This window comes from Microtus ochrogaster, unplaced genomic scaffold (assembly GCF_000317375.1).
Source record: "Microtus ochrogaster isolate Prairie Vole_2 unplaced genomic scaffold, MicOch1.0 UNK38, whole genome shotgun sequence".
NCBI lineage: Eukaryota > Metazoa > Chordata > Mammalia > Rodentia > Cricetidae > Microtus > Microtus ochrogaster.
Window position 1 is genome coordinate 3,289,202 of NW_004949136.1, and position 15,972 is coordinate 3,305,173.

The window sequence follows — 15,972 nt, forward strand, 5'->3', positions numbered from 1 at the left end:
CACTGAAACTTCCCCCAAAGACCCTGAGAGCATCTGTGTGGGGTTATCTCCTTCTGGGCCTCTGGTATCATCCCCTGAAGCTTGGGGTGGAGGTCTCTGGCTGGCCTCTGATATGGTGTGGGACTGCCTGAAGCAGTATTGACTCCCAGCTAGGACAGGTTCCCCCAGCAGAGCCAATGAAAACCCAGTAGCAGCCGGGCAAGGGCAGTGACATCCAGTAGCAGCTCCAGCAGGGACAAGACAGATAAGCTGAACCACAGTCTCCAGAGGCTGCCCATGGCACAACGGCTGTGGAACCTATGGGCAGATGGGCAGTAAGTCCAGCAGGACCTCCTGTATCCCACCTATACACAGGAATGTGGATGGGACTGCCTCTACCCAGCCCTCGTCCTGTGTCTCTCTAACCACTCAGAGTATACTGTTGCTTCATCCACAATATGGTATTTAAGCTCCTGATAGAGAATGTTCACTTTGGCCACACTGCTTCAAGGGCAGCAGAGGTATAAGGAGGTTGGCAGAAGAGAGGCAGGATGTGTCCCTGGGGTGTGTGCCCACCTCCGGCTCTGGCTCTAGCCTTAGCTCCATGGGTCTCTTACTCTGTGAGCACAGCACAGCACAGCACAGGGACTTGCAGAGCTACACGCTCCCTGCTTCAGCACCAGCCCCACATGCTCAGTGAGACTCACAGTAGACTTGGCTGGAGGTTCCTGCAAAGAATCTGTACAAAGACACCACAGGGCAGGGCACCCTGACTTCTCTTAGGACTAGAAAGGGGGGGGGGAATGGGAGGAGGGGAAAATTTTTAATAAAAAAAAAAAAAGATACCCTGGGAGGGAGGGGACCAGTGGTCATCCTGTAGGGCTTTGGGGAACTAATGCCTAACTCCCAACCCCATTATCCTCTCTGGCCTGCAAGGCCCGGGGCAGTGGGAAATACAAGAAAACCGGTGGGTTGGGTTTCCAGGTCCTGGTAGGCTGGGTAGAAGCAGTGACCTGAGGGGTTGTTAAGAGAGGGCCCATTAGGAGTCACTGCCTCAGAGACCTCCAGCAATCTCAAAGGAGATGACAGGCTCACCCCAGGCTGGGTGTCATTTATGGCTGTAGAGCTGGGCTCTAGCTGGAGCAGATCTCCATCACAAGCTGCTAAAGCAGGCCACCAGGCATGCCTGAAGAGACAGCAAGGCCTTAAGCTGAGGACCCTACCCCACACACTGTTCAGGGACTCTCTTTGCCACCCATTCACCTGCATGAGGTCTGGGGTGTTATATAGCAGTTCAGTATCTCTGCCCTTAGCACCATCCATGCAGAGGCCAAAGGGACTTTCAAGCCAATGCACCTTGTCTTGGGGAAAAGGGGCTTCAATTCTGCTCACTGCATCTTGAGGCCCTGCCTTACCCCAGTGCCTGGGTTGGACAGGAAGCCCAATAACCTTGCTTACCTCTCAAATTCTAATGGTATTCTGTGTCCCTGGTCAGAAACCGAAGCCACTGCATTCTAGAAGGGTGCGTGTAGTTGTGAACCATGTCCTTGATTCCAGTCTCCAAGGTCTGAAATCCTTCCAAGAAGGAGATGATCTTGCCTTTTATCCCCGAGGACTAGGCTGATCCCTGGGGAAGCCAAGAAAGATGTTGAGGACACCTGCCCAACTCACTTTATATTTACGTCCAGATGTCTGCTGGGGATTAGCACTCACCATTTATGGGTACAGCACCCTGTACCTGTGGTACAGCAGTTACCACAGGTCTGGTGGTAGGACTTTCTACCCTGGCATGTGTGCCCTGAGGGGCCATGGCCTGTCTGTTGTGCAATGAGCTGTCTGTAGCCAGCCTTGGACATCTAACTCCTGACCCCAGGATAAGGCCACTCTGCTGACGGGCTAGAGGGGGGTAGCCCACCAATCATTCCCTGCTTACCCATCGCAGCCATCCTCACTGTCACAGTGACAGGACAAGACAAAGTGGTCACCAGGTCAGAGGGGAGGCAGAGGGGAGGCAGAGGGGAGGCAGAGGGGAATAGGACCGAGTTGTCCGTGGAGCAGAAATGATACCATTCCTGAGCAGCCGGTATACCTGAGGAGCAGGCACAGTAGACGCAGTTGTCACTGATACTATCACACCGAGGGTACACAGGGTTAGGTCAGACACAGCCCACTGTTTCTCCTTGCTAGAAAAGCCTGCTGAAGCACAGCAGCATGCCAGCACCCTCACCTCCTTGAGTCCCAGCCCTCACTAAGGTTGAATTTGTGAGAGCATAGATGTTCTCCCAGGCAAATGCATCACATACTTTCAGATGTTGGGGCATGGCATTTGTTCTGGAGGCAGGGTAGATCGTTGTAGGGTTCCCCATGACACGGATCAGGGTGATCCAGCACTATGTGACTTCAGTGTCCCTATGTGTCCAATGAAGACAGAAGTCTGTTCCCCTTCTAAAAAGAGAGAAGAATTTTTTTAGAAGCTGGACCCCATTGGCTCTCATAACTTCAGAGTTGAGGTCAAGTCCCCAGCCTGGCAGTTTCCAGGGTCACAGGGTTAGGTCATGACAGGCTCATAGCCACTCCTTACCTGGAATTCTACTTGGCCCTTCTTCCTGAGGTGCCCTACAACTGAGCTTACGACTGACCTATAAAGTTCCCTTTTACCTCATAAGCCTGGGCTCCTAGTAGTGTCTGGTTGTTCCTTTAGCAGTGACACTGAGAAGTCCTGACTAGGTACAGGGATTAGGAGAAATTACATCATGAGGTATCGTCTGAGACCAAACCCAGGAAGACATCCCAGGCTGAAATAAATGTTAGGGAGCCCATACCCAAGACTGACAATACCCAGACCTCCACCAATGTGGGTTCATGTCTCATAGAGTGACAGATGGGGAGAGTTAGCACTCAGAGTGCATGGGCACTGCCATGGTGACTGGGTAGCTCCAATACTGCTTTAATAGAAGCACAAGCTGCCAGCAGAGCACCCCCAGGGCACCCAGGAGTGGCATCCCCCAGGATACTGACAATTAGGTTCTGGCAGGAACAGACAAGGCAGATAGTACTGTGAGCAGTGACATCCCACACCTAAGCAGTGTTCCTTGGGAGGAGTGGGAATGGACATTCAGCAGCAGGAGGAAGAGCCTGGGTTAAGTTGTCTGAACTACAGTAACTCACATCTCCCAGTATTTCTGGGGCTGGAAAAAGGAAGAAAGGAAGGCAGATAGATAGATAGATAGATAGATAGATAGATAGATAGATAGATAGATAGATAGATAGATAGACAGACAGGGAGGGAGGGAAGGAGGGAGGGAAGGAGGGAGGGGGAGAAGAATGAAGGAACACTGACTGGTCTCTAATTCAGCCCCTTTCACGCCTTACTGGGAAAGCCTGAAGGAACAGCTAATGTTCTGGCACCATGAAGTTCAGCTTCATGTTTTACACTTGATCTGGGCCTCAGAGTATGTGTCTTTCCTTCTTCTTGGCCTGTCCCACACTCGCTTCCCTAGGTGCTCCTTGTCCTGTGAAGGGGAGGCAGGCTGGGGTAGCATAAGAATGTCCCCTCTTATTGATTGACAAGAGGCCCCTGTGGTCACTATTCACTAACTACTTTTTGAGAGATACCAAAAGGGGTTGGAGAGATGACTCGGGTGATTGAGAGCACTAGGTATTCACGCTACCCTGGTAGGTATGTTAGTGCTTCCAACAAGAACAAGCGGGTCGGAGAATGGCTATGGCCTAAACTCCGGCTGTTGTTTGCATTCGAATTATTTTAGGGTTACTATGGCTGTAATGAAACACCAGGAAAAAAAAGCAATTTGGTGAGGAAAGGTGTCCTAGTTAGAGTTTTTATTGCTGTGAGGAGACACCATGACCACAGTAATGGCGGTATGCAGGCAGACATGGTGCTGGAGAAGGAGCCAAGAATTCTACATCTGCATTGGCAGGCAGCAGGAAGAGAGAGAGACAGAGACAGAAACAGAGAGACAGACAGAAAGACACTGGGTCTGGCTTGAACATTTGAAAACCCAAAGTCCACCCCCAGTGACACACTTTTTCCAACTAAGTCACATCTACCCCAACAAGGACACACCTCCTAATAGTGCCACTCCCTAGGGACCAATCATTCAAATATATGAACCTATGGGGTCATTGCTATTCAAACCACAACTAGAGGATTTATTTGGTATACACTTCCACATCACTGTTCATCACTGAAGGAAGTCAGGGCAGGAACTCAAACTGGACAGGAACCTGGAGGCAGGAGCTGATGCAGAGGCCACAGAGGATTCCGCTTACTGCTTTGCTCCTTACGGCTTGCTCAGCTTTCTCTTTCTTTGTTCAGATAAGGTTTCTCTGTGTAACCCTGGCTGTCTTGGACCTCACTCTGTAGGCTGGCCTGGAACTCAGATCTACCTGCCTCTGCCTCCCGAATGCTGGGATTAAAGGCAATCATCACTCTGCCCAGCATCTTTCTTATAGAACCGAGGACCACCAGCCCAGGGGTGACCCCACCCACAATGGCCTAGGCCCTCCCACATCACTCACAAATTAAGAAAATGCATGACAGGCTTGTCTACAAAACAACAAAAGTGGCTTAAATTACCGTGATTAGGGACCACAGAACCTTGGAGAAGGAAGAGGCAGTCTGTGCTGATGTGCTTTCTGAGTCTGACAGTGGGAGAAGCCACGGATCTCCCAAAGATAACTCCCCAGAGCTGCAGCAGCCCAGATCACAACTCAGGTGGGTGGGCTCATCTACCACCTGCCCTGTGAATCAATGGCCACTACTGGACTCATGGTGCTGAATCTCAGCCACCCATTGTCAATAATCAGTGAGCTCACTGCGGATGCCCAGGAGCAGTTAGGGTCACGGTGAAGGACAAGACCTTAAAGTTGAACAGCAGTTCTGCCCTACATATCTGGTTGGCCAGGCACTGCCAATGACTGCTGCTTCTTCGCAGCCCAAACTTGCATCCCTGGAACAGCTTCAGGACACCCCAAGGACTGGACACTTAGTCCAGTCTTCAGCTGCTTCTCAAGTGACCAAAGAGGATGTGAGACCATCTGGGTCCTTTTCCAGATCCCAGCCCTTCCTTGCCCTGCAAAGTGGAGTCCCAACACTTGCCATATCCAGCTTGGTTTCCTGGAACCTACACACACTGGGTTCACAAGCAAATGGAATGGGAAGGTGCTGGGTCAAGAACATGGGATGTGTGTGACAAATATGTCACCAACCTAGGAACAAATTTGAGCATCCCAGGAATGCAATGGTGAGGCAGGAAGGTGAGCATGAGGGACTAGGAAGTCTGGACATCTATCAGCCTCTCTACCTAGCTTCTCCAGCTGCCAGGATCCGAACTCGTATCCAGAACATCCTCACTGGCAGTCTCATGCCTCAGCCCCAGCCAGATAATCTAGCTAAGTGACCAAGCTGTGACACCTCCCCTCCCCTGGGCCAGGAAGGAGACCGTGGGAGAGGAAAACCCGTCTTAGAGAAATGTCCTCGAGCATAATGATGGTATTCATGAGCTGGATGGAAAGCTTGGTACAAAAACACAGGAACTATTTTTTACGAGGACGGCTGTCCTCAGGGCTAGGAGGCTGTCGCGGGGTTGGCTCTGCCTGTGACCATGAGCTGCGCTGTACACAGGGATCTTCAGGGCTAGAGGGGTAGCAAGAGCAAGCGGGTTGACCTTTAAGCCCGGAACCCTGGCGTTAAGAGCAGACGAGTAGATCCTCACGCAGAAGGTGACCGGTGGCAGTCTCAGATCGTGGTGAACTCACAGGTCCCCGTCCCGGACTGGCCCGAGATTTGGGGGACGGGAGCACTGCGGGGATTCCTGCAGCCACTTATTGTTCCTGGGGTGCCAGCCAGCCAGTATCCTGTCCAGGGATCGTCCTGGACGAGACAGGCAACCAGCCCAAGTCTCCGAGACAGAAAGGAGCCACGTCAGTCCCCGCCTCGGCCCCGTCCCACCCCTCGCCCCGCCCTGCCCCCACCCCTCGCCCCGCCCCGTCCCAGCTATTTCCCAGTGCGCACGCGCCAGCAACCCTTTGCGCAGCGGCGGGACGTACTTACTCCCAGACAGAGAGGAGACACCCGGGGACGGACAGTAGAGCCCTTCACCGAGCTGCCTAGAGAAGCACTTCCCCACGCAAACGGCGCACCGGAAGCGGAAGCGGCGCCCCGGCCACCCCCCCCCTCGAGCGGCCATCTTGGAAGCCGAGCGACGGTAGCAGCCGAGAAGCTGCGGCGGGTGCGGTGGGGCCGAGTCCCGGTGCGGGTGCGGCTCCTAGAACGGCCCCCCCTCTTCCGCACCCTGCTCTGGCGTCGACCACGGCGAAGCTGAACGCGGCGGCGGCCTCAGGGAGAGGTGCTGGGCGCTCGCTCGCGGGCTGCGCGGGGCCTAGGGCCCGCTCGTTCGCCCCGCCGGAGCCGGCCGCAGCGGCGGGCGGGGACTCGGGGGACTCCGCACGGCGGGTCCGGTTCGTTACGTCGCCTGCTGTGCCCCGACCCGGACCGGAGCGTCCCTTCGCGGACCCGAGGTCGGTGACTGAGGGCGCCCTGGGGTTCCCTGCTGGGGGTTGGTGCCTTGGGCAGGGAAGAGATGGGGTTTGCCACGCGGCACCATCTCCCACGGAGAGGCCTGTTGGTTGGAGCACTCGGAATAAATACTTCCAGGAGTAGCCAGGGTCGATCTTTAAAAGCGTTTCCGGGAAGTTTGAGCGGTGGGGTGGCAGCCGTTAGAACCTCAGACTTGCTTAGTAAACCCCGACAGAAGCGAGCGTGGCCACCGTTATGCCCTTGGAAGTAACAGAACACGGGAAAATAAGAGTGGGACTTGGGCTCCGAACAAGAGACCCTGCCCTGTGCGGGGGGGGGGGACGACGGGGTGAGGTCAGTGGGGACTTACTGTTGACTTTCACCAACTGCAGACCCTCAACCGATGACCTCGCCTCCTAATCGCTTAGTCCAGTTCTCCTACCCAGATAGACAGCTAGGAAGAGATAAGGCAAGGCCACGGTCCATTGTAAGTTAACAAGTGCAGAAAAGTAGCCTTTTTTGTAAGCAGTGGTACAAGGCTTTATTCATTCCAGGCTTGTGAAATGATAATTTAGCTTAAGCAAAAAAAAAAAAAAAAAGAAAGAAAGAAAAAGAATGTTAGGATTTTATTTAATTGCAAAGTCCTGTGTATGAGCTTTCCAGCAGAGCTAGGTCTAGGTGCTAGAACTCGCACTCATTCTGCTGCAATCACTGTGTTCCTGAACTCAGTGTCAGCCCCCTCTCAGGTGTGTGTGGGAAAGTGGCAGTCGGGCTGCTGCTGTGAGCCCCTGCCTCCCTGGAAACCCTGGCCTGGCCTTGGGTGTGTCAGCCCAAGGTCTCATTCCACACCATCACCTGACCTGTCTGTACTGGTGTGGGAGAGTTGTCCAAGAGACACAGTGCTGTGGGAGAAAAAAGACTTACCTTGCTAGTGACTGGCTGTTTCCTGTCACCTTCAGTCCCTTAGGAGAATCATGAAAGAAAGTATTGTTCTGAATGAGATAAAGGAGGAGTAGTTAGGGCAACGGAGGAGTCGTAAGTATGATTTTGTGTCTAAAAGCAAGTTTGAAGCTGGGCATGCAGCTCAGTGATAGAACTCTTGCCTCCCTTGCTCCTGTGAGGTTAATTTCCAGTGCTGAAAAGGCAAAGAAAAAAAAAAAAGTTAAAACCAGTCATAGTGACACATTCGGTTAATATCAGCGCTTGAGGGAGCAGAGGCAGGGGGAATCTTTGAGCTTGAGGCCAGTCTGGTCTACAAGGTGAATTCCAGGACAGGACAGCCAGAGCAATACAGTGAGACCTTGTCTCAACACCCCCCGAAACCAAAAACAAAAAAAAATACAAGTATGAGAGGGACCTTGGTCTTGTGACTGACTAGATAGTATTGGTTTTCAGTTTTGGTTTTGATTTTTATTTATTTACTTATTTTTAGTAGCTCTGGCTATCCTAGACCTCACTCTGTAGATAAGGCTGGCCTCAAACTCACAGAGATAGATCTGCCTGTCTATGCCTCCCAAGTGCCAGGATTAAAGATGTGTGTTACCACACCTGACTTTTTTTTCTTTTTTAAGAGACAGGATCTTATGGTATTCTCAGCTATATAGCCTAGGATGACTTTGAACTTAGGATTCTTTACCTCTACCTATCCAGTTGTGGGAGTACAGGTGTGCACCACCATGCTCTGTTTATTGTGGTGCAGGAATCAAACACAGGGCTTCATACATGCTAGGCAAGCACTTAACCAACTGTGTTACATTTGTAGCCTGGCACAACTAACCTTGCTAGTTTCCTGTGTGTCCACTGACTTTGGTTATGCATCCTATCTGATCACTTAGCTGAATCTAAATCAGTTGTTTTGGAATTACCCACTGAAATAATTTTGTATATGTTGGAGTATTAACTTCAAGGGTGAACATAAGAGAAAGAACAAGTCTTGTGGTTCTGCTTGTGGATCATTGGCTATTGCTTTGTTTCTTACTAGGTGCTGGGCAAGTTGAGCTCTCTGGCCCACATGGCTTCTGAAGCCAAGAACTTGGGGACAGTGCTTTCTGGAAGCATTTCTTGGCCATGCTGGACTGTAACCTTGTTCCTGGTGTGAGCATTCTTGGAAGCATCAGGCAAAAGCCCTTGATTCTGCCAGAAAGGTTCTGTGCACTATACTCTTAGACCATGGGGGTGGTGGTGGTGGTGGTGGTGGTGGTGTGGTTGACGACAGACAAGGAGGTGTTTATTTGACTAGGGAAGTCAGTGAGGACCCTGATGGATGTAGGTGTGTTTCCTACCAGTCCAAACTGGGCTGCGAAGGTTGGGCTGTCTCAGGTGCTGTGAGAGCTGGGTCTAGATGGGCTGTCTAGGGGTGTGGCAGATAAAAAAGCTGGTGCCGTTCTCTGCTGTCTCTGGTGGGGAGTGGATGGTTAAGCTGCCTTGAGTTGGTGCACACGATGAGCTGAAGTGTGAAGAGATTGGCGGTTCTTGTGGTTGACAGGAAAGTAATGTGTTTCTGCATTATGGTTGTTGGAATTGGAAGGAAGTGAACAAGTAATGCGTAGACTTGGGTTCATCCCCCACTTCCCCAAATGAGAAGCCACATGAGAGGATTGTGGTGGATACTCTGGCTGAACTATCCCTCTGCAGGCCCTGAGGGTAGAGAGTAAGTGTATACCAAGCCCTGGTTGTCCTGAGGTATCAATACTCGTAGAGGAGGCAAATGCAGAGGTCTGAGGTGATTGTGTCTACCAAGAAATTAGCCAGGCCAAAGGGCTAAAAGTCGATAACTCTCAAGTAATATGCAAATACTAAAGAGAGTGAAAGAATGTGTGGCTGTCTGCTGGGAATAAGTCATACAAGACTAGGATAGGGTTGACTTTAGATTTATCTAGTTTGGGAGGTCAGAATGGGGAGATCACAGCTTTGATGTTTGATGTTTGCTGATGTCTAGGTCATGGTTGAAGTGACCAGACAGCATTCTGAAATAGTTTAGGGATAGCGGTAGGAAGAAGTGGAGGCTGTGCTGGGCAAACCTGGATCTTTAGTATCACAAGATATGGCCATCTGTAACTGCCCATGTCCAGCCTGCTGTTTTTGTAGCCAAGCTCATTTCCTGCTTTTTTCATCTGAACTTAAAATAAATATATTTATTTATGTTTGGTAGTGGGGAGGTGTATGCTGCAGCATGTGCATGCAGGTCAGAGAACAGCGGGTAATAGTTCTGTCCTGTCATACAGGTCCTGGGAATTGAATTCAGGTCATCAAACTTGGCAACAAGTATCTTTATCCACTGAACCATATCACCAGCCTGTTATCTCCTCTCTAATTTGTATATCCCCAAGTGGCCCCTCAATTGTATTTTAGACTAGTAGTATTCAGACTTTATTTTTAGTTGTAGATTGTGTTAGTGTGTTTGTTTCTGTCTTAAATCATGAGAAAAGAGAACAAGTGGGAGCTCTTCTGACACCTCTGGCAGTGGAAACACTATTCCCTCCATCACTGCCTCCTTCTGGAGTAGAGCTAAGTGGTCTGAGTCCTTCATTTAGTTCTTTTTTTTTTTTTTTTTTCTGAGACAGAGTCTCACTATGTAGACTGGGCTGGCTTCAAACTGAAGAGTTTTACCTGCTTTTGCTTCCCAAGTGCTGTGATTAAAGATGTGTAAAAGTTTTTATGTTATATGTATTTATTGTTTGTGGACGCATGTATGCTTGTGCATGAGTGTCCATGTATGTGGGCTTGTTTGTGAAGGTCAGAGGACATCTTGAAGCAGATAGTTCTTTTTCTTCCACTATCTGGATTCTGATGATCAAACTCTAGATGTAAGTTTCTGTCCTGCTGGGTCTCGCAGCCATTCAGTCCCAAGAAACACCCAGAGGCTTATATTAATTATAAACTGTTTGGCCTGTTAGCTCAGGCTTTTTATTAACTAGCTCTTAGCTGGGCAGTGGTGGCACATGCCTTTAATCCCAACACTCAGGAGGCAGAGGCAGGCAGATCTGTGTGAGTTCAAGGCCAGCCTGGTCTACAGAGTGAGTTCCAGGACAGGCCCCAAAGCTACAGAGAAACCCTGTCTTGAAAAACCAAAAGAAAAAATAACAAGCTCTTACAACTTAAATTAACCTATAATTCTTGTCTATGGTTAGCCATGTGACTTGGTATCTTTTCTCAGTATAGCATTCTCATCTTGCTTCCTCTGTCTCTGACTTGTGACTACATCTCTGCTTTTCCTCTTCCCAGAATTCTAATCTGCTTGTTCCACCTATACTTTTTGCCTGGCTACTGACCAGTCAGCATTTTATTAAACCAATGGGGAGGGGGCAATTGAGTGCCAAATCATTGCAGTGTACAAGAGCATCATCACACAGCAGAACGCCATCGTCAGTCTTGTTTGGCATGTACTTTTACCTGCTCACTGAGACATCTCAAAAGCCCTAGTCCCTTCTTAGCATTGTTGTGGTCTCACTGCCTGTGTGTCCTTCACTGCTGCCTTGTGTTGAGGCCCCAGAGAGACCTTCCTAGTAGAAGTTCCTGACCTACTATCTTAGGGTTTCTATTGCTGTGAAGAGACCCTATGACCATGATGATTCTTTTAAACAAAACATTTAATTGGGGCTGGCTTACAGTTTCAGAGGTTTAGTCTATTGTCATGGTGGGAAACATGGTGGTGTGCAGGCAGACACGGTGCTGGAGAAGGAGCTGAGAGTTCTACATCTATATCCACAGGCAGCAGAAGTGAATGCCTCTCTAGGCCTAGCTTGAACATCTGAGACTTAAAGCTTGTCCCCGCAGTGATCCACTTCCTCCAGCAAGGCCACACCTGCTAATAGTGCCACTTGCAGTGGGGCTGTGGGGCCCCCATTCTTACGCAAACCACCATGTATACCCTAGGGCTGGGGTCTAAAACTCTTGGGATTCTGGAAATTTGGCTTTGTCTCTCTGGCTAATCTTGTTCTCTGTCCTTCGCTGTGTTTGAGCTCCTGCCTGACATGGTAACCAGTGTGCTCCCCTGAACTTGCATTCTCTTCTGCCTAGTACACGTATCTAATTCTCTGAAAGCATCACATCATTTCTTTGTTCCCACTGGTGTTACTTGTGAGCAATGATAAAAAACAGGCTTCGAAGCCAGGAGAGGGCCTGTTTCTTTCCTGTTGTGAAATGCCCACTACTGAGGTGTTGCTGAGCAGAGTTAAAGGACATGAAGAGTTGCTCTTTGGAGCTGGTGCAGCCTGACTTCATGCCTACCCAGATCCCACTTGAGTGAATCAGTCTGTAAATTCTTTGAGGATAAAATGCAGCTTCATGGTTCTTTCTACGTTACATCTGTATGTAACATACTTGGTATGTTGCATAAATGAAAGTGGTGATGGTAGTAGGAGTACAGAGAAGAGACTGGGGGAGGGTGTGGTTGGTGGGCTGCAGGAAGGAAGCAGAAGTGGTCGTCTATGTTCTTCTGTTCTCTGTAAATAGAGATGGCTTTTCTTTTTCTTTTGAATAGATGAGCAATAACAGCAATAAGAGAGCTCCAACAACAGCAACACAAAGGTTGAAACAGGACTACCTTCGAATTAAGAAAGACCCGGTGCCTTACATCTGTGCTGAGCCCCTCCCTTCAAATATTCTTGAATGGTAAGATTCTGTATTCCTGCTGGGCGGTGGTAGCACATGTCTTTAATCCCAGCACTCGGGAGGCAGAGGCAGGCAGATCTCTGAGTTTGAGGGCAGCCTGGTCTACAAAGAAAGTTCTAGGACAGCCAGGGCTACACAGAAACCCTGTCTTGAAAAACAAAAACATTACTACTTTTAGAGGTTTCAAAATCTTGAGAAGATTTTCCTGAATTAAAAATAAAAAGTATTTTGCAGATTGGAAGTTGTTAACAGAAGAAATACATGAGGGGCCTCTTTGGTGGCGTCAGAATTAACCCTGTTCCAGTGATGAAAGTCAGATGTGGTCCCTAGGATATAGTTGGCTGGTGTGGGGACTAGTTTCATTGAGGAGCTTGCTTACCTTTTCCCGGTTTGTGGGAAACTCCTTTATTTGCTGGTTAGAGGGCTCTAGGTTCACCCTTTGATTTGATTATGTTCTAGGAAGGACTTGCTTGAGATTGAAATTAATGGTTTTTTTTTTAATTGTGTTTTTTGTGTTTGTGGAGTGGGTGCATGTGTGCCACCACGTATATGCGGAGGTCAGAAGACAGTTTTGGGAGTCAGCTCTTTTCTTCCACCATAGGGGATCCTAGGACTGAACTCAGGTCGTCAGATTGGTGGTGTGTGCTTTACCCACTAGTCCACCTCACCGGCTCTCACTTAAGATCTGCTAGAATGAAAAACCCAAAAGCATCAAAGGGAAGCGGTAGATGAGGTGAAGTGAACAGGAATTCACTAGTTGCAGAAAGAAGCAACTAGATTCCTGGCGCTGGGTGTTTGCTCAGAGCACCCTTAGCTCCCAACAGTGAGCTTGGACAGTCAGACACTTGGTGCCAGGCTCTGTTTGAGTGGCCATTAGGCTCCTGTGCCTGCCACCCAGTGAAACGCCAAACTCCTAGGAGAGAAGGATTTAGCATGAGCCATGATGTGTGTGTCTGTCCCCTTTTTGTTTAGAGTGGCGGGTATTACCCCAAACCGCAGTGTCAAGCCTTTTGTGAGAACTTTATAGTTTTAGGGAGTTGTGTGGTTTACACATCCAGTAATTTGCTTCTCTCTCTCAGGCATTATGTTGTCCGAGGTCCTGAGATGACTCCTTATGAAGGTGAGTAGAAAAACACATGAATCATTCCTGTCAATGTAAATAACAGTCTTTCTGTTTGGATATATAATAGTTAAATCAGATTTACCTGAACCTCATCCTAGTATTTCTCTAAGTCCTAGAAATATTTGTTCATTTTGGTATTTCTGGACTGTTTGTAATTAATCACCTACGTTTCCCCAGCCTCTTATGTTGATTAGAGATGGGGAAAAGACCTTTTATTTTATTTTATTTTGTGTGTATGGATATTTGCTTGCCTATATGTCTGTGTACCACATGTGTGCCTGGTGCCTACAGAAGAGGGGGTCAGACCTCCTCTTCTTACAGATGGTTGTGAGCCACCATGTGGGTGCTGGGAATTGAACTCAGGTCCTCTGGAAGAACAGCCAGTGCTCTTAACCACTGAGCCATCTCTCCAGCCCTGAGTGATACTTTTTTTTAAACAGGTTTTCCTTTGACTCAGGGATCCTAAGTTTTGGGTTGATTTGTTTTGGATAATGAGTGCAGGGTCTACGGGGGCGGGGTGGAGATAAATGTGTGTGCATGTCATGATGATGGTGTTTGCAGTGCCAGACACCAGAAACTTATCTGAGCCTTAGAGCAGCAGGGTGTAGGTGAAATAGGGGAGGCATACAGGCTATTTGTCTTGAAGAGCCCTTGATACTTCTTTTGGTTAGTCCCTAACAGATGTGAAAGATGGGCTTCCAAACAATTGGTAAAAATAATATGAAAACACTTTGTAGCCGGGCGGCTGTGGTGCACGCCTTTAATCCCAGCACTCGGGAGGCAGAGGCCAGGCTGGTCTACAAGAGCTAGTTCCAGGACAGGAACCAAAAAGCCACGGAGAAACCCTGTCTTGAAAAATCAAAAAAACAAAAAAACACTTTGTGTGTTTGATTTGCTTGAATTATTTTAAGTTTTGAAGTTATTTTGGTTTTTGGTATTTGTTTTTAAGTTTTGTTTGTTTTTTTGAGACAGGGTTTATCTGTGTAGCTTTGGAGCCTGTCCTGAAACTTGCTCTGTAGATCAGGCTGACCTTACATTCACAGAAATCCACCTGCCTTTGCCTCCGGAGTGCTGGGATTAAATGCGTGCACCACTAAAGCCTGGCTGTTGTTTTGAATTTTTAAATATGTGTATGTAGGAGCTTGTAGAGGTCAATAGAGGTGTTGGATCCTCTGTAGCTAGAGTTACAGACAGTTCCAGTAGCCGTATGGATGCTTGAAAACAAGCCTCAGGGCCTCTGCAAAGGCAATAGGTGCTCCTAAGTTCTGAACCTCTCCATTCTGTTTTTAAATTGTGAGCATTTGAACACTGTGTGACAAGACCTCACCTAGCACTCGGTCAGCCAAGGTTTGTTGATGTGGGATGGATGGGCTGGACACGGAGCAAGAAGAGTGTCTCCCTGAAGGGCATATGAGCAGAATCTTGGAGACTTAACCCTGATCTTGTCACTTTGCTTTCAGCTGTTCCTATTTCCTAACTTATAACTCTAGTGTCTTATCCATTAATGCTGGTATCCTCTGTTCTTCCATCTCCTTATCCTTTTCTGTGTTGGTCTGTGGGTCCTGTCCCTCAGGCTGCCGATTTACTGAAGCCTTGTCATCCCCTCTTTACTGCCTCTCTTCAGCTGTCGCTACTCAATCAGACTTAGCCATTGGTAGCTGTAGATAATATTCTCCAAGTCTATAAGGAATCCTCTAAATTGTCTTGCCTAAGAGATTTCCTCAGTCCTTCGTTTGTTTGTTTGTTTGTTTGTTTCTTTTGTTGTTGTTGTTGTTGTTGTTGTTTTTGTTTTTGTATTTCGATATAGGGTTTCTCTGTATAGCTTTGGAGCCTGTCCTGGAACTCACTCTGTAGACCAGGCTGGCCTCAAACTCACAGTTAAAGGCGTGCACCACCACCAACCAGCTAGTCCTTAGTTTTTATCCTCTAGTATATGGTACTGTTATCCTCTAGTATATGGTACTGTTGATGGCCACTTCCTGTGCTCTTCCTCTTTATGTGTGAGGTATCCTGGCCTTCCTAATGGCTCCTCTGCAGCTCCTCATTTTGAGCTCGGTGACTGTCCTGTTCCTAGTACTCTTGGGCACACCCATCCTAAGAGTAAAAACATGACTTCCTGTGGAAAGTTTGCTAATTTACCACTAATTGTGGATTTAATGTGATCTTATTTGAGTTTTAGTAATGTTAGGACTCACTCTAAAATTTACGTGAAAGGACAGAGGACCTAAAGTTGATTCCAAAAAAATAAAAATGTTTTGAAAGAAGAATTAAGTGGAAGAGCCACTGTTTCCCGTACATTATGTGGGTCTAGCAGTGAGGAACAAGCAGTGGTGCAGGAAAACAGATGGTAGAGCATGATGTAGAGCCCAGAAACAGTGCATATCACCAGGTCAGTTGGTGTTGGCAGAGCACAAACCAGTAGGGAAGCAAAGCCTGACAAAATAGTATAGTTCTGCTTTGTTGTCTGGGTTTCTGTCCCTGGACTTTGGCCAAGGTTATACTTGTGGCCCATTCATCATAGACTTATCTCTGTGCTCTTGGTTAGGTTTGTAGAGGAGCCTTTTGCTGATAGTATTCCATGGCAAGAACTGACTTTGGTTGCAGGGGAGAGGGTCTGTCTTGCTGTAGTCATTTTGGTAAAAGCATTCCTTTAGCAGGCATATCTTCATGCTTTGAGGTGAGACCTGTCCACAAACACTGAGTATTCTTTTTTTTTTTT

The 15,972-nt window shown here is 48.4% G+C and overlaps 1 protein-coding gene and 1 long non-coding RNA gene across 3 annotated transcripts in view; one reads left to right on the plus strand and one right to left on the minus strand.

The window, feature by feature from the left end:
• Positions 1-613: 613 nt before the first annotated feature.
• On the minus strand, positions 614-5,901 carry LOC113458510. The gene is made up of 4 exons (XR_003378875.1): positions 5,667-5,901; positions 2,283-2,424; positions 1,913-2,068; positions 614-1,606 (listed from the first exon to the last, which is right to left on the minus strand). It is a non-coding gene; the product is annotated as an uncharacterized LOC113458510 (long non-coding RNA).
• A 271-nt stretch (positions 5,902-6,172) lies between these two features.
• Ube2j2 (ubiquitin conjugating enzyme E2 J2) overlaps positions 6,173-15,972 on the plus strand; it is a 15,162-nt gene continuing 5,362 nt past the window's right edge. Inside the window, exons 1-4 of one of the 2 annotated variants that reach the window (XM_013354267.2) lie at positions 6,173-6,519; positions 8,499-8,661; positions 12,000-12,130; positions 13,210-13,250. In XM_013354267.2, the coding sequence (XP_013209721.1) occupies positions 12,000-12,130; positions 13,210-13,250 (172 nt within the window). In that variant the 5' untranslated portion in view covers positions 6,173-6,519; positions 8,499-8,661. The remainder of the gene's footprint in view (positions 6,520-8,498; positions 8,662-11,999; positions 12,131-13,209; positions 13,251-15,972) is intronic. The other variant, XM_005368700.2, reaches the window with a different exon arrangement.